This window comes from Arvicanthis niloticus, chromosome 1 (genome assembly GCF_011762505.2).
Source record: "Arvicanthis niloticus isolate mArvNil1 chromosome 1, mArvNil1.pat.X, whole genome shotgun sequence".
Classification (NCBI taxonomy): domain Eukaryota; kingdom Metazoa; phylum Chordata; class Mammalia; order Rodentia; family Muridae; genus Arvicanthis; species Arvicanthis niloticus.
Genome location: NC_047658.1, coordinates 29,030,046 through 29,052,240, shown reverse-complemented (window position 1 = coordinate 29,052,240; position 22,195 = coordinate 29,030,046). Strand labels below are relative to the sequence as shown.

The 22,195-nt window shown below is 39.5% G+C and overlaps 1 protein-coding gene across 1 annotated transcript in view; it reads left to right on the top strand.

Moving 5' to 3' along the window:
* Gabrg3 (gamma-aminobutyric acid type A receptor subunit gamma3) overlaps positions 1-22,195 on the top strand; it is a 581,822-nt gene that overhangs the window by 46,725 nt on the left and 512,902 nt on the right. Inside the window, exon 3 of the mRNA XM_034488056.2 lies at positions 13,536-13,603. Within this exon, the coding sequence (XP_034343947.1) occupies positions 13,536-13,603 (68 nt within the window). The remainder of the gene's footprint in view (positions 1-13,535; positions 13,604-22,195) is intronic.

The window sequence follows — 22,195 nt, the reverse complement described above, 5'->3', positions numbered from 1 at the left end:
TACCTCAGAACTCTGGAAGTTGGAAAGTTTTAGAAAAATCTGTTATGTAACAGAGCCCAAGTGTGGAAAAGAGGACAGACTCCAGACCCAGATTATTTATTAGATACAGCTGTTTCATAGACCAATGAGATGGGGAATTCAGAGGGAAGTGTTGGTCTATAGGAAGAGATGACAGTAAATTCCCATGATCAGGGCTCCTTAAAAACTACTGTCCTTCAAACAAATGAACAAAACAAATAAACAAACAAAACAAGAGTAACAAAAGAGCAAAACAAACTAACCCTGACAAAACAATATGAGACAAAACCCTCCAAAGATTCCACTAGCTCTATTGCTGGGCCTGGTCTTGCTCTTAACAGTGGTTTGTTTACATATTAAAACACTGTTGTAGAGAACTAATGTTTTATTTGCTAGCAGTTGCAATTGGATATGGCTTCTAGGTTAGGGATAAGGGCATGTGTCCCCGGGGCATGGGGCCTTGAAGCAGAAACTTCTGATTTACTTGGAAAGTCACTTATGTCAAATGATGTTTTGCTGGGGCACACAGGCAAAAGGACATCTTGCTGGAACAGACACATAACAGAATGTTTTCCTGTGTAGACACAGGTGAAAAGATGTTTTGATATACCAAACACATGAAAGGACACGTGACGAGGAGTATAAATAAAACCTGTCAGACAGTGAAGCCAATATTGAGCATTGGTTTGGTTTGCTCTGCCTTGCTATTCTCGGCTTAACTACACACATGTATTGGTTCACCTTACATGCTCTACATAGTATTTGAGGTCAACTTGTGGTAACGTCATTGAGAGAAACTCACCCAAGAGCTGCTCTTGTAAGGTTCCTTCAGCTTCTTGCTGCTTTAGTCGCCTTGCCCTCAGCCGATTATTAAGCCTTGTGGTTTCTTGAGGATTGACTTACAGCAGGTGGTTTATGCCTGGTGTCTGCCTGGCAAGAGGATTGGACTGAACTTGCTAGTTCATGAATGGCATCTGCCTGATGAGAGGACTAGACTGAAGTTGTGTGTTTGTATTTGGTGTTTGCTAGGGGACTGAACTGCTGACAAAGATTGAGCTAACCCCCAAAAGAACAATTGCTAAACAGGTCCACTTCCCCCATATCCTAATAATTTTTCTCTTCCACTACCTCTGCTTGGTGGTGGGCAAGAGGAGATGTTGAACATTTATTAAAACAGCCTTCAAAAAATTTATGCCTAGAGGGTTTCCTCTTAAGAGTGGTTTGTCTACCTAGTTAGGCTCCATTGGAGAGATCTAATGTTTTATTTGCTAGTGGTTGTCAATTGGAGATGACTTCTGGGTTACAGATAGGGATGGATCTCTACTTCTCTCAACACTGGGGACCTCAATTGGTGTAGAGATATGCAGGCACTGTGTATGCTGTCACAGTCTCCATACATTCATATGTGCATAGATCCTATTGTGTTCAGAAGGCCTTGTTTCTCATTGGATCTTACAACTTTTTTCTGCTTCCTCTTTCATAGAGTTCGCTGATTGCTGATATGAATAATTTGATGGGAGACATTCTATTTAGGACCTAGTGTTCCAAGGAGTCTCACTCTCTATACAATGTCCACCTGCAGGCCTCTGTATTTGTTCCATTTAACATTGGAGAGATCTTCTTTAGTGATGGCTGAGCAAGTCATGTGTGCATGAGTGTGTGTGTAACAGGTGTAACAGAATGGACTTAGAAGTCATTTTATGGCTACATTTATTTTGTAGAACAGTAGTATTTCATTTTTCCCCTAGGTCCCTGACCTTGGTATCTTTTCTCATGTTACTTTTTTTGTCAACATTGATTGATAATGTTGGTCTACCATTTTCTTGAAGTGCTCTTGACTTTGATGTAAGGCAACTTGGCTTTTCTAGGCTAAGTTTGGAAATGCTCCCTCCTTTTATCTTCGGAAAAAGTTTGAGAAGGACTCATATCACAATGTAAACATCAGCCTCTTCTGTATTAGAGGATTTTCATGGAGTGTTCAGTTTTAGTCAAGCCATAGCTCAGATACTTTATTTCTGTGCTTCAGTAATGGTAGATTATATATTTCTTGGGATTGGTCCAGTTCTTCCAGATTATCTAAATTTACTTTGGAGTTTCCAGTTCAGTTTTGAGTAAAATTGCTCACAATGTTCTGAAACCCTTTTCATTTCTATGAAATCAGTTGAATTTATCCTCTTTCATGTCTGGTCTTAATAACTTCTCTCTTCTTATAAAGAAGTCTTATTGAAGCTAACACTTCAAGTAGTATATTGAATAGGTATGGAGAGAGTGGAAAACCTTGACTTGTTCCTGATTTTCCTAGAAATGCTTTTTTTTTCCCCTCTACATTTATGTTGATAATGATTGTGGGCTTGCGAGAAATTGCCCTTATTACATTGAGGTATGCTCCTTTTATTTCTAGTCTTTCTAAGACTTTTATCATAAAAAGATGTTAGATTTTGTCAAAGGCCTTTGCTGCATCTAATGAGATGATCATATAGTTTTTTTGTCGCTCAGTCTTTTTATGTGGTAGAGTACTGTTAATTGGCTTATATATGTGGAACTATGCCTACATTGCTGAGATGATGCCAACTTGATCATGGTGGATAATGTTTTTGATTCAGTTTACAGTATATGCATAAAGGATGCTGCTTTTTCTGTTGTTTATTTTTGTTTTTGTTTGGTCTTCCTGTGGTTTGGAGATTAGGCTAATATGGGTTTTATAAAAAAGGAGTGGGGGGCGGGGGTTGTGGAAGCTGGAGAGATGACTCAGAGGTTAAGAGCACTGGCTGCTCTTCCAGAGATCCTGACTTCAAGTGCCAGCAACCACATGGTGGCTCATAACCATCTGTAATGAGATCTTGTACCCTCTTCTGGGCTGCAGGCATTTATCCAGGCAGAATGCTGTATACATAATGAATACATCTTAAAAAAAAAAAAAAAAGAAAATGTGACTTCTAGATAGCCAATACTCTCCTGACCTACATGCCAGTCATTTCTCATGAACTTCTGACAAGGAGTTCAACCTGTAGCTTTGGTTTGAGAGAAAGTATAGACTCACCTCTAAGGTCAGTCTGCTAAAAAATAAGAAAGCCTCCAGGGGCAATTTAAGTCCTGTAGGAGGCACAGAGTCACCTGTGCTCACAGGTAAGCATTAGGGAAATTGGGAATGTTAAACATGCAAGGCTGTGTCTTTAAAAGAAGAGGTATATAACCTGTTTTCTGTCCAGAGGCTGGGAATGCTGTGGTTAAAGCCTAGTGACCTTTGCTCTAACTATATGACCAAGGCCATATCTGGTTACCCCAGACTCCCATGTTTGCCTCAGTCATCCTCCTAACACTCTTATCTGTTTACCTGTGTTCTCCTGTACTTCTTTAAGGGAATTATTTACGTCTCTCTTAAAGTCCTCTATCATCATCATGAGAAGTGATTTTAATTCTGAATCCTGCTTTTCCTATGTGATGGCGTTTCCAGGGCTTGCTATGATGGGAGAACTGGGTTCTGATGATGCAAGGTAACTTTGGTTTCTGTTGCTTATTTTCTTGTGCTTGCCATTCACCATCTGGTTAACTCACTGTCTCTGACCGGAGACTGTTTTTTTCTAGTTATCTTGCTTGTGTCAGAACTCATCAGAGTCCAGATGTCTCTGTGATCCTGAGCTCCTGGGTGGAAGAACTGCTGGGACTCAGGCTGCCTCTGGAATCTTGAAATCCTGCTGTTCCGAGTGCAGTGGTTCCTTCTCTGCTCTGAGTGCACTGGTTTCTCTAGGGTGGCTCAGGATATGGTGTCTTCCCAGGAGCAGACCAGCCAAAAGGACCAAGGGATAGAAGGGGAGTGGTATTCCGGAGGGGCGGGGTTTGGGTGGCTGATGGGTCCTGAGTGTCCCAGGCTCCTAGTTGTAGCTGTGGGGTGTAGGGTGGTGGGGGAGGGTTGTTGTTAGCCATTGCTCTGAGTGTAGTGGTTTCTCTAGGATGGCTCAGGATATGGTGTCTTCCCAGGAGCTTCCCAGGCAGCTAGGTGTCTGCCCCAGCCAAAAGGACCAAGAGAGGGCTCTATTTCTATGTTAAATTCTACTTTCACATTCAAGTTGTTTTATTTCATTACACTGTTTGCCTTTTCATATCTTTAAATTAGGGATTTATTCATTTCCTCTTTGAAGTTCTTGAACATGGTCAAAATTGCAATTTTGAAATCCTTGCCTTGTGCTTCACCAGCATTGCCTTTTTCATGGTGACCTGCAATAGGATTACTGGCTTCTAGAGGAGGCATATTGTCTTGGCTATTCATGCTAAAGTTTGCTTGTTTGTTAGTTTTGCTGTTGTTGGGGTGTAGGCATCTGGAGTTATGAGGCATATGAAATATTGAAGTGTTTCTTTATGTTGATTTCAGGTCCTGTGTGTGTGCTGTGTGTGTGCTTTGTGTGTGTGCTTTGTGTGTGTGTGTGTGTGTGTGTGTTGTATTTTGTGATTGCTCTTGCTTTTTTGTATCCTAGACATTTATGATGGCTATGGGAATGTTTCTGCAGGTCTCAGGATGATAGAAAGGAATTCATAAAGGTTAGGAGAAAAAAGACTGAGAGAAGCTTGGTGAAGATCTAGAAAGACCTGGGTTTGTACCAAGAGATAGATTCCCCATAAAATGGAGGTGAACTGGGAGAAGGACAAAGAATAACTCTGGAGAGACAGGGATGAAAGACTAGGGAGACCTTGGGTTCAGATCAAGGGGTAGAGTCCCCAGAAAATGGGGGAAGTGTGGGAGGAGGGGCTGAGAATAAGACTGGAGAGATTGCAAAAGGGGACAGAAAGGATTGGGAAAAATCACCTTGCTGCATTCCAGTCCAATGTGACCACTGGGGGTTCATGGTAGAAAGTGTTTCTCTGGATCAGCACCTGACACAAAGGAAAAGAAATGGCCTGGAAAGGAAGGCTGAGGTGGTCCTTGAGTGCCCACCAAGAGGTTGAGGTAGACTTGGAGAAGGGTCTCCTGCAGGCAGGCTGAAGAAGAACAAAGAATAGGCCTGGAGAGGCAGGGATGAACGGGCAATAGGACCCTTGCACTAAGAGGTGGAGTTCCAAGAAATCTGGACTCCGTTGCTGTCTGCTACTTCCCTTTACCATGAGTTTTGCTCCTCATTCCTCTCTGTTAACTTCTGTGTCTGAGCCATCTAATATTATACTCATATGGTTTTTAATAGTTGCTATATCTATGCCCTGTTGCACTATCCACTTCCTCATTCTGTGACGACCTTCTTCGAATTTTGTGATAGTTTCTGTCTGTCCAGAGTTTAACATTACTACTCTGATTATGTCCCTGATTTATGAAATAACTTTTAATTACTTAACTTCTGGCCTGTATTCTGTCATGTATTTTAAGTATGTGTCTCATGGAAAGAGCATGTTACTGAGTCTTGGTCTTTATACAATCAATCATCATCTTTTAATCATAACATAGTGTATCCTATTTTAAGCAATTATTTATTTCTAGGAAAGATACACAGATGCTAACACATAAGGAGGTCAGAGGACAACTTAGACGAGTCAGTTCTGTCCTTTTATCATGTGGGTTCTGTAATTCAAACTCAAGTCTCAGATAGGATGGTGAGCACCTTCACCCTTCAGCTGGCCAAACTAATATCAATTTAACATCAATTGTATATTTGTTGACTGCGTTTTCAGAGGCCATCTGACCTCTTACTCTGTTTCTAGTAATGTTAAATTCAGACAAGGCAGAAATGCAAAGTCTTTGTGTTTTTCGTCTTTGGGGAGAAGTTTGGAGTTGCACTTTCTCTTGAATATGCCAGGCTAGAGATTGGAGCTCAGGCAAACAATACTGTGAATCTTCCCACCAGGTTTTCCATGGTTGGCATTGTATTTCACAGGTGCCAGAGCCCTTTCACAATTTCTGGTGTTGCCCATGTGCTGTCACTGAGCTGCCATCTCTGTGTTGAGAGAGTCCAGTTCTTCCTGTTCTGTCTCTCGTTGATGTCACCTTGTTATTGCTTTGATGAGTATGATGAGAATTTCTAATTATTAAGGGCTGCACATATAGTCCTCAGCCTTTTCCTTGTTTAAAAGTGCAATGCAAATGGCTTTTGTAATCTGCGATGGATGCATGCTTTGCCAGTGCATGCAGTTTGATATTCCTAGACAGATGTAGAGCCAGATTCCTAGAGAAACCTCCATGAAAGGCCCTTTAAACCTTCCCTTCCCTGTTACAATCAATAAAATTAGCAGCTAGGTGGAAAGGTTTCTTCAGTCTGTTTTCTGCTAAAGAAGAGAAATCACAATAGCCCTCATTATTTAGGCAGGTAGCAGTGTGACCTTAGAGCTGTGTTTTCAGAGTTATAAGACTTGGAAGATGCTTTCTGTACCTTACCATCTTGTCAATAAATTCTTTCAGGAGGTGGCTATTTAAAAGCTTGTGAGTAACTACCAGTCAAAGTTCTTCAGGATGATGGCTCAGAATTATTATCCATGTTTCCTTCTCTTTTGAAAATGCACTCTAAATCTGTTTATTTTGTTTCCATTAACAATGATGTGTATTACTTGGTTGTGTATTACTTATTGCACATTTCTCAAATCTGACTCACAGTGGCATGCCTTTCTTGGTGTTGATGAACTCCCTCTAGCCTCCCAGTGGCCATGTATGGAAACTATATGTTGGATGAGACTGAAAGGCTACCCACAGTTCTGGGAGTAAGTGAGGCTGGGTCTGTTGTCCACCCTATGAAGCAGAACAGATGGCTCAATACAGATCTGGAATGGCATCAGCAATAATGCTGACTTCACCCACGCTGACCTTCCAGTGATCAGCTGAGTCAGTTTTGCATTGACCCAGAGAGTTGGCAGCTCTTTCTGATTAGCAAGTTCGTCTATTATGTACTTCTTACAGTAGTTCCTCAACCATTTCCTCAAACCTAGAATTTTTCCAAGTGGGGAAAATGCATGCTTACACATTACCCACAGATCTAATGTAAGCCATAGAGACAGGAAATTTGAATTATAAGGAACCTGTAGTGATTACTTGTGGTGATAATTATGATCATGATTATGAAGATGATGGATACTAAAAATAATAATATATTCTCACTGAATTTTTTTTTCTGCAAAATACCATTAAGCTTTTCTACCAAAGTAGAGAATTTAGAAGTTGAGTTTAGAATCCTTGCTTCCTCTTCTACTCAGGCGGCAGCATCTTGGAAAGCTACCCCACAGTCTGTACACTTCTGCCTCAGCTTCCTGTCTGTAGAATGGGAACCAAAATAGAGTTGTATGCAAGTACCATTTATTAATAGCTGCTTGTTCCTCTCCTCTGTGGTCATCAGTAGAAAGAAGGAATGCAGTAGAGACCACAGCATGTGATGGACTATAGAGGCCTGTCTGTTTAATGCTCAGTAGGACTTATAGTTTATGTAAAAAAAAATGGACAGCTGATACAAGGAGTGACAGGATTTTTCACTCTTGTCCCCAAAGATGGGGAAGATTGGGAGGCCAGTTCCCAGCTACTTGAAATAGCCTTTATACATTAGTGTTATTTACTTATCTTTTAAATTTAAGTTGCTCATATTTAAGCTTTTCATACTTAATCTTTTATAAAAATTAGAAATATAGATGACTAGGTCAAGTTAGAAGGTAAACATGGGTAGAAAAGCAGAAGATGCAGTATTTGGTGTTCTAGTTGCACCTAACTACAGCAGCCTAACTGCCCTAGTTGTATGTTACTAAGAATCTACTATTTATTGTGAGACAATGAAACTACCCTCTGCCCATCTGAATTGGCTTTGTTAGCATCCATCTGCTGTAGAGGTACTAAGACAGAGATATTATGAAAATTCCACGTTTTAGACCTGGTCAGTCATCTGAGGTGATCCACTGTTACCTTGCTTGGAGTTTGTATTCCTTTCTTACTAGTACCACGTATGAGATAGCTTAAGGGTTATCTCCCATGCAGAGCTTCAGATGCCTGTGTCCAACCCCACAGCAGTATCTATCCCTGTGAGCAGTCATTATATCCGGTATTATATTGTTATATTTATTATATTACATCATATTATATTATTTCCACTTAAAATATCCAGTATCCATACATTTTAATCTGTGTTTCTATCATTGTCTATTTCCTGCCTATTTATGGATGACTGTAAGTCTCTTTATTTTCTGTCCCAATATCACTTTTCAGCCCTTTTCTGCCCAGGAAGATAAAAACATTTCCATGGGAACAGATGCTTACTGTCAGGAGTGTCTTAATCTATCAGAGCTTTGCCCACTTGACTCTTGGATCAACTCATAGTTGTCTTCATGTTCTGGAAGATGTTTAACGTTCTTCATCATATTATAGAAGCTCAGGTGAACATTTAACATGTACAAGCCAACTAATTATAATAGTTGTACAGCCTCACTTTCTAGAGTTGTCATTAGACCCCAATATCGGCCACTCGTTTCTCTGTGTGATGCTGCAGGAGGGACACGGTGAATCACACATCTTTGCTGTCCAGAAACCAGTACTTGTTTGGGGAATAAGAGGTCTTGGCCTAAAACAGGGAGTGACCATATAACATATAGGTTCAGAGAAGTGTCTTGCTTCACAGTTATTTCATGTAAAATATATTTTCCTTCAAGAGCCACAGATACCAGGAAACCAGTTCTTTTAAAAATGCACCAATCAAAGGTTCAGAACAATGAAAGTCAGAATCTGGAACTTTTCTGTGTTTAGCCTTGTCACTTAGACATGATAGACGTTCGTTTTGAATCAGTAACCTCAGTCCTTCTGGGTAGATTCATGGTCTTCTACCTCCCCTGTAAGAATAGTTTCAGTTGAGTCAAGCATAGCTTCTGTTTCTCCTGCCTTTTGTACTGTCAGTTGGAATTCTGAGCTTACACTGCCCCCAGCCTATACTACACGACAACAAACCATGCTATGGTGTGTATTTATGGTTTGTCACAATTTGGTTGATTTTTTTTATTGTTGTTGTTGTTGCTGCTGCTGCTGTGTGGTTTTGTTTGTTTTGTTTTTAACTGTTGTGTTTGAATCCAGGGCCTGATGCACCCTGCCATGTGCTCTGTCATCATGATGTGTTTCTAATCCTTAAATCTGTGGACTTTTGAGGATTTTAGAAACCAGCTTGATATGCTTTTCCTTGGATAAACCCAAGTAATGCTCTTCAATCAGCTTGTAATCTTTTTCATGAGTGGAGACCACAGATGCTCTTACTTTATAGTGGTATTTCTTGACTTAATAAAGATTGATGATGCTTATTAGGCCCCAGGCTGAAAAGGAAAGAGCTAAATGTAGGAAAATTGAAGACATTTATTAACGTTTAAATGCCATCTACCTTCTGTCCCCTCTGGTTACAACTGTAGATCGAGCCAGCTGTGAATTGATCTGGACTACAGAGGAAAACTAATTTCTAAAGTACTTGTGCAGAATAAACAGTTATTTGAATAATGTTTGCATAGTATTCCCCATGTTATCTAGAGGTGTTTGAACATGTTTTGTATAGGTTATATGGAATTATCATACAATTTCATGCAAGGGACTTGAGCATGCAAGCATTCTATATCCCTGAGCATCCTGGAACCAAGAGTCTCAAGGAATTGCTATGGTGCTAATTTGAGAAATAGGGAGCTGGTGGTAGATTAAAGAGAATTCACTCTGTACCTCCCTCATACCCCCCCCGTCTCCCTCTGTGTCTGTGTCTGTGTCTGTGTCTGTGTCTGTGTCTGTGTCTGTGTCTGTGTCTCTATGTCTCTGTCTCTGTCTGTCTCTGTCTCTGTCTCTCTCTCTATCTCTCTCTCTCTCTCTGTTTGTCATTTTAGACATTTCCTAGCAATTATACATGTGATATCTAAACAGAGCCCATAACATAACTTGTTTGAAGTAAAAATGTATTTTTTCTCACAATAGGTTGTTTAATAAAAAGCTTGTACTGCAGAAAAGATTTTAATATCAAGTCTCAGAGGCATTGAGGTCATGAACTGTCCTTAAGATTTTTCTTTTCACTTTTTACCACGACAGGATTCCTGTGGTGATGACAATAACCAGGAGAAAGCACTGTTATCTACAGACTCTAGAGACTAAGGGTCAGCTACCTGTCTCTCTGTTCATTGTCAGATCACCCACTCTGAGCCTGTGCTGCCTGTAGTAAGGCTTGACACGTGCCTCTCTAATGGGCACCAGGTTTTGTCTCTGTACTGACAGCTCAAATAATAACTCACTGTTCTCTCCTTGGTTGCCTAAAGAAGGGTGAGAAATAGCATGGTGGAGTGGAGGAAAAGCAAACAAACAAAAAACCCAAAATATGTATGCATCTGATATGATTTTGTGACTGAGCTGAGTGGGGAATGTAGGCTACACTGTTCCCTCGGTGTCACAGCAACCTCTGAAGGGAGGACTCTGGCAAAGGTTTCTCAAGGTTTACCCAGTGTAACTGGGCAAACAATCCTTTTAGACATACCCACCCTGACTTTAAAAACAATTAATTCTCAGAAATGGTATTAAAGATCTCAAATAAAGAATTGCAAGTGAATATGTTTTTCAATCAATAAATGCAGCCCACTTTTAGTGCCCTTTTTATACCATTTACAATAGAATCTCTTTCCTCTCACCTGGAAAACTGTTCCCTCCTGTTGCTGTTCTTTCCTACCTTTGTGAAAGATTTTTTTCATCCTTCTTTCAACTGTCTAGGGCTTGGTTTCCAGATCATAATTATGGTTAATATATCCATGTATTTATTTATATATAATTTATGGTATATGCCATAAACTTGTCACCCTAAGTACTTTCGTTGAAGTACTAGTTAGTGGCATTGGGTTGTGTCATGACTATCCACCTCCTGAACTCCTTGTCTTCCACAACTGAAACTCTATATACACTATAACTTAATTCATCATTCTGCACTCTACAACCCCCTGGCAACAACCATTCCACTGACACCTCCATCAATTTCACCAGGTGGGAGTATTTCATATAACTGGAATCATGTAGTATTTGCCTTGTAATGGGATCATTTATTCAGCATACTGCCTTCATCATTCATCCATGGTGTTACCATGTGTCAAAATTTCATTCCTTTTGAAGATTAAATAAAATCCCATCATATTCCTCACTTTGGTTATCCATTCATCTTTTGTGGACATGAATTGTTTCTGCTTTTTCAGTTATTGTGGCCATAGTGCAAGTGTAGACATACAAGTATCTATTGAGTTCCTTTTTTTTTTTTACATTTCTGTTGGTAAAATACCCAGATGTTGAACTGCTCTATCTTGCAGCAGTTCTGTTTAATATTTTGAAAATGTCTACCCTCTCATCTACAGTGCCTGGGTAATTTTCCTTATCAGTAATGGTACTTAATTCTATTCGAGTACCCTGTGGGTGGCAGGGACTGTTCTCCTAGTCAGCCATCACAATACGCAACTTCTAAGTGCCTTTCCCATGATAGGGTGGTTGTTACATTCTGCTCTGCCTTTCGTAGGTTTAGATTTGGTGTAGTAAAATGTATGTATTTTTCTTTTTGTTGTCTAAGGTTTTATTGCATGCAATACATCATCACAAAACTAAATATCCCAGTACCCCATCTTTACTTCTAATATTTCTAGTTTTAGGTTCATTAATTATTTAACCTTCTTTGAGTTTATTTTTTGATATGAAGTGAGGTCTAAGGGTCCACATTTATTCCTTTGCTCTTGGATATCTAGTTTTCCTAGTATTGTTTGCTAAAAACACTGCTATTTTCCCTATTTAGCTGTCTAATGACTTTGTTGAAAACCTTTTGTCAGAACTGTATCAGTAGTGTCTGAATTATCAAGTGTGGCCTGTATGTTTTCTGGGTATAGCTGTCAGATGTCATTCCAAAATATGCCACTGACATTATCATGACTTTGCTCAGCAACAGCTACTAAAAGCAGTAGTTCCCCAGCATTTACCAGCATATGTGTGTATGCATGTGTCTGTATTCCAAATGCCTCTCTTAAAACCTTTGCTATGTCATTGCACTCAATACATTTCACACTTCCCACTTTAGGCTTTGTGTCTAAAAGCCCTTTTAATTTAATGAGATTAACAAACTCTGGAAATCCAGAGTCTAATAAATACTCAGAAACACCTTAAAAAGCCATTCGCAAAATGTCTTGGCTAATGTCACACAGTCTGCACTGCATAATCTAAGACTGTTGTGTGGGGAAAACAGAACACCAAGGAATCCAGCGAAGGCAAAGACAGTGCTATTTATCATTTTGATAATCAGAAAATCTTAGTTTGGGGTTATTGTGAAATTTGTCATGAATATAGCCGTAGAATTGTGTTGGGGCTGTCGTCCAAAATGCCAACAGCTCTTTGGAACTAACACAGCCAGTGGTGTTGACAGATGCTCATGGAGTCAGCTCAAATTCATGACAATTGTTTTCATCTCAGGAAAATCTGGAAACTACTGTCCTGGTTATAGGTTTCTCAAGTTTATGAGCCTGGAAACTTAAGGTACCACTCAGTTACAGAAGCAAAGTGTGGAGTTCGTTTGTGAATGAACCGTTATTTAGCAAAACTGAAGGAGGCCCATTGAAAAGAACCCAGAAGCAAACAATCTTGTTTCCATGGAAACCTCATGCAGAAAAAGTTCATGCATCTTGTTTATATTCCTCCTGGACAGACATATTCTGAAATTGGCTCTGTTCTCTCCTTCGTCGATCCCGGAATGGCAATAAAGAGGTTCCCTCCTAAAGAGGCCACTGGACCCTAAGGTCAGGCTCTGCAAACTCTCTGTCTCCTTATTGGTGGTGTTCAGTTGCACTGCAGGCAAGGGAAGAGGAACTGGGCTTCTTAGCCTAAATTAGCCAGTTAACCTGCAGTGTGTGCTAGTCACAGGAGCTGTGCACGCTCATACTTGTGATGCACACAGGATCTATGCACCAACTTTAACCTGAATGTGCTGCTCACAGGAGCTGTGCATCTTCATTCTTGAAAAGGTCATATTTTTATTCGCATGATTTTTACTTTCTTGACTATAGCATTTTAGCTCTGTGCTAGACTTGTGTATGTCTCCTTAAATGATAGTGATAATTATAGACCATGTTTTCATTTTTTCTTTGGAGTTTGGAGCCACTAAAAGTTTGCTTTGAAACTGTAGAGTTTTTTTTTTTAATCTACCACTGATATTTATCATCTCATGATTTAACTTTCTAGCAAGTTTGACATTAAATTACTTATGCAATGTCTGATATTTCATCTCATTTCTTTGCCACAAAAATCAACTTAAGTAACATCGAAAATCTTTATAGTCATCTGTTACTGGCAATTTGCAGTGGATAGCTGTCTTATTTTCCAACAGCTCAATAAATACAAGCCAGAATCTCTCATCCTTTGAAATTTTAAGAAGACAAGATGAGTTTAGTTTTAAATGCAAATTAAGTTTCCAAGAGAAATCCACTCACCTGAGCAGCATAGGCCTGGGCTGTGAGTGGCTGAGTCCTCCAGACAGTGATTGGGTTGTGCTTTTCATTTTTCATTATACCATAAAGTACTAACATATATATTTTTTCCCCCACAGTAAAACCAACTGTGATCGACGTGGACATTTATGTTAACAGCATTGGTCCTGTGTCATCTATAAACATGGTAAGAAGCACCTGTGTTTAACTCACTGGCTCCTATGCGCCTTCATGCTTACCATCTCCACTGGATTTCTGTTGCAGTCTTATCAAACAGGTTTAAAGCTCACTATTGACTCAAGTGTTAAGTGCCATACTGTTGAAAATAGTTTTTAAGAATCAGAAAGGACAGGTTGTGACACCAACAGTGAGTCATTGCTCTGAAGATCAAGAACTGTTCCTATCCTCACAAGTATTATTCACACATGCCTTTCAGGTGGGATTATTTAAGGGTTGTGTACTCACTGGCTTTATCCGACCTCACTAATATTAGCGATGCACATAGGTTCAGTGAGAGAACTCATTCCACATGGACAGTGCTGAGCTGCTAACCACATGATGCTGTACTAGAATGCATTACACCAGGCCATCTGACACGTCTGCCAGCTGTGGTGTGCCTCCTGATTAGATGCACGTAGGAGTCCCAGAGCAGGTCATTTGATGTTGTCAACAATGTCCCATGTGGGGCTTCTCTTTACCTAGTTCCTCTGAATCTGGGAGATGTAAAAGAGAAAGGACAGGGAATTGCCAACATGCCAGCACATGCCTTCTCTATTTGTGGTGTTTTGTGCATTGGCTTAATACTTTAAAATCAGTAGCAGTTGTCAGATATTGAAATTATCTGTCTCTCACAGAAAGCATCCATGTCATGGCAAAATTATTGTTATACATGATTCTCTTTTTAAAAAAAGTTAAAGGTGTGGCTTATGATAGAATGGTAACATGTGTGAGGTTCCATGTGCAATCTGTTGCATCAGAAACAAAACCACCAAGCAGAAGAGTATATAAATGTCATCTATAAGTATGAACAGAGAGGTGAAGTGAATAAAATAAACTTACTTCATACAACACATGGACTGGAAATGGCTGGTGTACTAAAGTCAATTAACAATGTAATCTTCTCTTACCTAGGAAGTAATTACTCAGTCAACTGTGCTGAGAAAAATACTCATTTTTGATGTATTTGGTTCTTACTATGGGATTTAGTTTGGTTGCCTTTGATCCACATAACTTCTTAGTGCCTTTGTGTCAAACTCTGATCTCTAACACTAAGAGTTCCTCTAGAGACACAATCACGCATCACTTTAATAAGGATTGCTACATTGGTGGGGCTGGAGGTTTATCAAGCTCTTGGAGCTTCAAGATGCACTTTCTTCTCATAATTATACTCTCTGGCTGGGCATTTTTGTGTGGAAATCAAATGTGCCAGAGGGTGTTCCTAAGTGATATTACTTAGAGAAGACAAGGACCTAGGGTCAAACTCATTTCAAGACGGGTTAGCAGGTTGGCAGGATTGGAACAGACTTTTCCAACAAAGTCAGCATGGTCATATGCCAATGGGAGCAGCCTTGCAAGTCCCTTGTGTGACTCAATAGGAGATGAGTGAATGCTGGATAAGAAATATCCCTGGACCTGGAAGATTAAAGCTTGAGGAGAGATGGGAGATGTCTGAGCTATATCTTAGGTCTGAGAAAGTACAAAAGCCTACTTGAACATGTGTTCTATGAATTGATACAGATATCATACGAACTCTTTATAATTCTTGTTTCATCCTTTTATAATTTTTTTTGAGATATGGTATCATGTGTCCTTGGCTGGCCCTGGATTTTCTGTGTAACCAAGATTACCTTGAACTTGTGATCTAAATGATGGGATTATAGGCATGTACCACCATTCTTGGTTTATGCAGTGCTGTGGATCAAACTCAGGGCTTGTACATGCTAAGTGCCTTTCTACCTTCTTTGATGACCATGTTAGAATAAGTCTTGAATTCTGGCCCCTCCACCAAATGGTAAAGAATGATCTTAATAAGCGATGGCAAGATGGCTCAACAGGTATTTGCTGCTATTGCAAATACAAAACCAGGTATTGCTTAGGTCCCAAAGACCCGAGTTCAATTCCTGGAACTCACAGGTAGAAGAAAAGAACTGACTCCCACAACTCGTCTCCTGACTTTCATGCTCTGTAGCATGCATGCTTGTATACACATGTATACACATATAGACACAACACATAGACAAACACACAAATAAATAAGTGTAACTTAAAAGTTTAAAAAGAATGATCCTTCTCAAATTGGCCGATGGCATTGGCATTGTGAGCCCTTCAGAAGAAGATGCTTATGTCTCTATGCTTCTTAGATTTCGTATCTCCTACAGTGAAGGGTATGCAGTACAGGTAGCTGCCCTTTATTCTGAGAAACGGACACTCCTCTTTAGGAAACAACAAACAAACTGAACCATAGATGCATTTCACTCTGGAATAGTGGCATGTTTAATATATTTCAGCAGAGCTGCATTTTTCTAAGGGATTCCTGTATCTGACTTCCTGAGGAAGAGATAAGATGCACTCTTGACTCAGTACCATGAAACATAGGATGAGCTAGGGCATCTTTAGGAAAACATATGCACACCTGTCAGTCTTGGTGAGTACCTGTAACCCCATCACTAGAAGGCTGAGGCAAGAGGATTATGAATTTCGGACCTGCCTCGTCTATGTAGTGAGATTTTGTTTAAAAAAAAAAAACAACAAACCAACCAATCAAACCAAACAAAACAAAAACAAAAAGACAACAACCAAAAAAAAAAAAAAAAATAAACAAGGCTGAGGATATTGCAGCATCGCAGAGTGCTTGCTTAGAATGTTAATGGGCTTGGCTTCCACACAAATATGTAATTGGTATATTCTCTGTTAATGGATCTGTCTTTATTTCTGTTTGTTCAGTCATTAAATATTTGCTGCTGTATGTTTGGCATTATGCTGGATACAGGTGAGGCAAGACAAAGAGAGTTCTGCTCTGCTGGGGGAGGCAGAGGCATAAGTATATCTGGTGCTAGTTAGACCCTCCCTTCAGCTTGTGGGTAGAAGCATGGCTGACCTCTGGGGAGACCTCCAATGACCTCCTGAGGTAATCTCAAAGATGCTTCTCAAAAGTCCTTTTGCTGCTGGAGAGTGAGAATTGCAAAAGACTCAATTCACATAGCTGTGAAGCCGAACCATAGTTTCAGAAAATAAGGTGCTCAAAAGTGAAATGTGGACCTGGACAAAAATGAAAAGTATTGAGTAGATAACTGACGGTAAGGTAACGAGGGTTGATCCAGCAATAAAAGGTGGATGACAGAAATTAAAGCAACGCAACTATAAAAGGTATTATGAGGAAAAGTACCATTTGGAGGTGTATTCTTCCAGTTTCAGGATGTAAGTTTCTATTTAGCTTTAGCCACAATGTTAGATTTTGATAAGATTATAGAATTTACCCCAAATAGCCACTTCACAATCAGCAAATTAAGAAAAACAATGGCTGTTAATACAGGTATCTCATGGTATATTTAATGACTTTTTGAATACTGGAGTTTTAGTTTCAGAACCTGCTAGTCAGTGAAACAGAGTAGAGTTCAGTCCATTTCCCAGATGGACATTGATATACTACAGTTGTCAATGCTTACTCCCTTTGGGACTAGAGAACAATACTTTAAGCAGAGTTGTCATAGCATTCTCTGTGTTGGCCACTGCGGTGGAGCTTGATGTGGATAGCTCCCAGTAGACGCAGATTGTTCGGGATCAAGGAAGCACATGTAAGTTCGTTTTTGAGAATCTCTCGTTGCTGTAGCCTTTTTAGAAAGTTTCATCTCCAGGGTGTTGTACTGGTGAGCTGCCCATTGTTCTTATCCTGTTGAATTAAATGGAGTGCCTTGGCATCTCGTGGGGAAGATTCTAAGTATAGTCAGCTTGGTGGTCACCCCAGGACATCCACAAGGCAATGGCGTGAAATGCAGCTGTGTATGCCATAGAAATGCCACTTCACCTGTGCACTGAGATGATGAGGCTCAGCATGTGGCAGGGTTAGGATTACTTTTCTTTTCTGAAAATATTTAATATTTATCTTTTGAAAAAGTACAGAGAACCCTGAAGTACACAACTGACAGAAGTGTTCTTTCTTTGCACCCCGAACTCTGTGTAACAAGTATGGGTCATATAGAATCCTATCTTTATTTCGTTCCTGTGCCTTCTCTGTCCACTAACCCTAGAAACCACTGAGCTGGTCTTATTAGATCTCTGTACCTTTACTTCCCCAGATGCTGCAGGGCCGTAGCTATACTGTGTGGCTCCACACTGATTCTTTCTTCCTTGAATGTTCTGTCACTAGCTCATCTGTGGAAGCCTAATCTCTGAAACTTAAAGAATGACAGGTGGCTGAGAAGGCACAGCGACAGAACGTAACTTGTGATATATAACCTTGTAACTTATAACCTAAGTATTCAGAACTGGTAGCATGCTGCGTGGGTCCTCTACCCCTACCTGCCTTTGCACACTCTTGGTTGGTGGTCTCACGGTGCAGAGGAAATGTGTTTCAGGGTCTCAGTCGGAGGTGAGTGTGGAGGGTATAAAAGATCCAGGAGACTGTGTTGGAGACAGCATGTTTATTGAATGGCTACTTTATATAGCTGGAATCAGTGGGGAGGAAAGGAAAAAGGACAAGGGAGAAAATGCACCTAATTTGCATATTCAGACCAATTGAAGATTGGCAAATTTAATGATGCACCAATTCAAAATGACCAAAGTTCATTGGAAAAGGCAGGGGTTTTACAAGATTATCAGTTAGATTAAAAGATAGCCAGTCACATGTTTTCTGAGAACCCAGTTCTTCGGAGGGGAAACAGAAGTCTAACTGGTCCTATCATGACCTATCGTGCCATGGCCTTTGTCTCTATGTGGTTGAGTAGGCCCAAGTCTGATTTGGGGAGTGAGTGGCTCTACTCCTGTTCTGCTCTCTGAGAGCTTGTCCTGAGTATGGACAGGACTTTACCATCCCTCATCTGTTTTGGGAACCCACAATGCTGCACATTCCTGAGGGTGATAGGAGAAAATTGAGGTCCACCAACCTCACTATTGCCATCCTCTCAGGGCAGAAGTTTTAAGGAGGGATGTCAGACAGCATTGTTCACTCAGAGACTGATCATCCTGGAAGATGATCTCTTGCTTTTTAGAACTTTTCTGAAAGCATCCCAGTTCAAGAAAAACTAAAAGAAGTAGTGGCTATAGGAGCTTGGAGCCTGCTTTGCTTTTGTGTTTTGCTTAATTTTTTCCACCCAAGGTTTGTAGCATGTTTACTTTTGGAATTTGATACCCTATATTCATGTTTGAAAAAAGTTACTCTTTCTTGTTGTTGTCATTTTTGATTGACATAATAATTTCATTATATATATATTTATATGTATATAAATATATACATTTATATATATATAATCACAATGTATATATATATATATATATATATACATTGTGATTTTAGAAACTAAACATAAACACTGTGTGATAATGAAATAAAGACAAGTAATACATCCAAGATCATGAATATTTATTTCTTTGTTGAACAAAAAAAATGGTTACAGTCAAGATACAGAGTTAATCTACTAATCACTAATGAATACAATATAGTGCATATGAACCTTGCATATTATTGTGACAGTCCGGTCATTCACAGAAATGGAGGTAAACCTGGAGGATGTTATGATAGACCAGACAAGAAAGGGTATTTACCCAAGAAAGGGTATTTACCCATGCTCCCACTCTTACATAAGTATTCAAATGTTATTTCTTAAGAGGGTAAGAAAGTGAGTGCCAGAGTCTAGGGAGAAGATATTAGAAAGGGAAGGGGAGAAGTTCAGCAGTGGTACCATGAGCACAGTTAGACAAGAGATTCAGAGATTGCAGTGTACTCGGGAGTGTAGAACTTCTCAAGAACCGGGAATGAATGAATGAATGTTTTTTCATTGCTATCTCTTACATTGCCTCATCATTATTTCCTGCTTTGTGTTCTGTGACTCTAGTCACCTGAAAGCTCCCATACCCTGCTTTGTCCCTACTGTCTGTGCTTTCTCCCTCCCTTTCAGTTCTACACTGTACTTGGTGCAAAGCTTTCTGACTCACCTTTTAATTGCCATCTGGTCCAATGATCAGTGGAAGCCATGTATTTACTCACTTTTAAAGTTTAGTAAATTTGGTTGTAAAATTATGGTTTGATTCTAACAGTGGCCTGTTTAGGGGCTCTCATTCTGTTGTGTTGTTTGATTTTACTTCACAGCATGCCAGGCAGGGTTGATTGTGCACCAGAATGTGTTAAGTTGTGTTTCACACCTCTTTGCATGTCTGTGCCAGTGTAGGATGGCCTGTTGTCTGGCTGAGGCTCAGTTTGACACTGATATCTTCATTTTCTTAGGTGCAGTTCTTCAGAGGTATCACCTTAGGGCCTTTCTCTTATACTTATCTTCATGATTGTTTCTACACTGTGCAGTTAAGTCAGCAAATGTGTTGAGAATAAACTATTATTTGTGAGGTTATTTTGGTCATTGCTTACTTACTTTTATTCAACACTTGGGATAAAATACAGGACTGTGTGTATGTACACCAAGCTGAGCTGCAAATCACAGCCTTTCAATGTTTTAATTTTGAGGTAGGGTCTCATGATAGTGATCTTAACTGGCCTGAAGTTCACTCCACAGCCCAGGTAGATATTGATTTTGTAATCCCCTTACCTCAGCCTTCCAAGTAGTTGGGCTCACAAGCCTGTACTTCCAGGCTCTGCTTTGTCACTTGATTTCTGGGAACTTGATGCGGCTACTTTTTTGACTTCATGGTGGCTCCAAACTCTGTCTCAGATCCTTCTGATTTTTTCATACTGGCTGATGCTGTCTGTCCTACCTCTGTGCCTTCTATACTACTCTAGCTTGAGAGAAAATCTCTAGGGAGCATTTCAAAGTAAATATGTTTTCTTTCTGTATGCTTATATTCTGTCTTTTTTTTGGACTCTTTAATTTTTAAGTTGGTATTTTTCCTGAGATTTCTTTTTGTCCTTAGTAATATCGTTGGTCTATTACAATGAATGCCATAAAAGCTATGTAATTCACTTAAAAAAGAATGTAAAGTTAATCTATTTTTATTAACATGTGCTGATTTTTGCATATTAATTGAACATATGTTTACATCATGTTTTCACATGCAATTCAACACATGTCTACATCATGAACTGACTGCACACAACCTTCCTTTATCTGCCTTGCCACTTCCCAAATTCTTGGCATCAGTATTCTGCATTCTTCAAAGAGCTAGAATAAACAATCTCAATTTTTTATGAGGGTACAGTAACCAAACAGCCAATGCCATCATGAAATAGTGAGCAGAATTGGAAACATTGTAATATATAATTTAAAGACACGTTGCAGAGCCATGATAATGAAAGGGCATGAGGTTGACAGTAGACATAAATGTATAGACAAATGGAAGAAGGTACTGCGCCTAGTATTAAACCTAATGACTACATTCAACTGATTCTCAACAAAGGCATTAAAACATACTGAAGAAACCACAGTTTCATTGACAAATGAAGAATTGATGATTCTTATAGAAGGAGACTCTTATGGAATGAGAACTGAAGTTCATATGGAACAAGGTTAATTTTAAATATTCAGACAAGTTACTTGGGGCAAGAGCTATGCCCAAAGAATCCTTACTTAAGATATTGCTTTCTTGACTTGAGAGTCTCTTGGACTACTCTCAGGGATACTGAAGAAGGGAGAGTTTTCTGGTGCCTAATGTTTCTGGTTTTCTCTATGAAAAGGAAGGCTTTGAAGGAAAGTAATTAAAGTTATTATATATATTTTCTAGAAATATCTGCTTTAAAGAAGCTTAACTCTCTTTTCTTATCAGTTACTGAAAAAAATAGGCACATAGGTGGCTTCAATATTCTTTTAAGAAATGAAAGAGTCCAAGCCAGGTGTAGTGGTGCATGCCTTTAATTCCAGCACTTCAGAGGCAGAGTCAGGCTGATATCTATATGTTTGAGGCCCATTTGGTATACACAGTCTCAGCTAGAGCTACACAGTGAGATCGTGGCTGAAAAAAAGGGAAAAAAAGAAGAAAAGAAGGAAGGAAGGAAAGAAGGAAGGAAGGAAAGAAGGAAGGAAGGAAGAATAGAGTGAGTCTGAGCCCAGGTCCCTCATCTTCTATATCAATTGCATTTTGTTCAGTAGTATCATAGGAGAAGACATCCCCAAATTAAGGAAACACATAGCAATACTGAAATACTGACACAAAAAACATATAGAATGCTAAATTGGCAGGGAAATAAAGTCTACATGGCCTAGTATAATCTAAACCCTAACTATATGGAACAAAGAAAAGGCATTAAAAGCTGCAAGAAAAAATTAACAAGTCACACAATTTAAAAAATCCCATTAAAAATCAAAAACAAACAAGACAAAAACAAAAACAAAACCTGACTTGCCCCTGGAAACTTTAAAAGCCAGAGGGCTCGGAGCTTTCTAAAGACCACAGATGCCAACCCAGACTACCCAGCAAAACTATCTGCCATAGTTGAAAGAAAAATTTCCATGACATAAACCCACAAAAAGAATTTATGTTCAATGAATCAGCCCTACAGAGATTATCAGAAGCAACAATTTGGATTGAAGAGAAAAAGAAGCATATTCATGAGGCTACAGAAAGAAAACAAATAAAGCTAGAATATTTCAAAACACGAAATAGAACAAAAAAACACAAA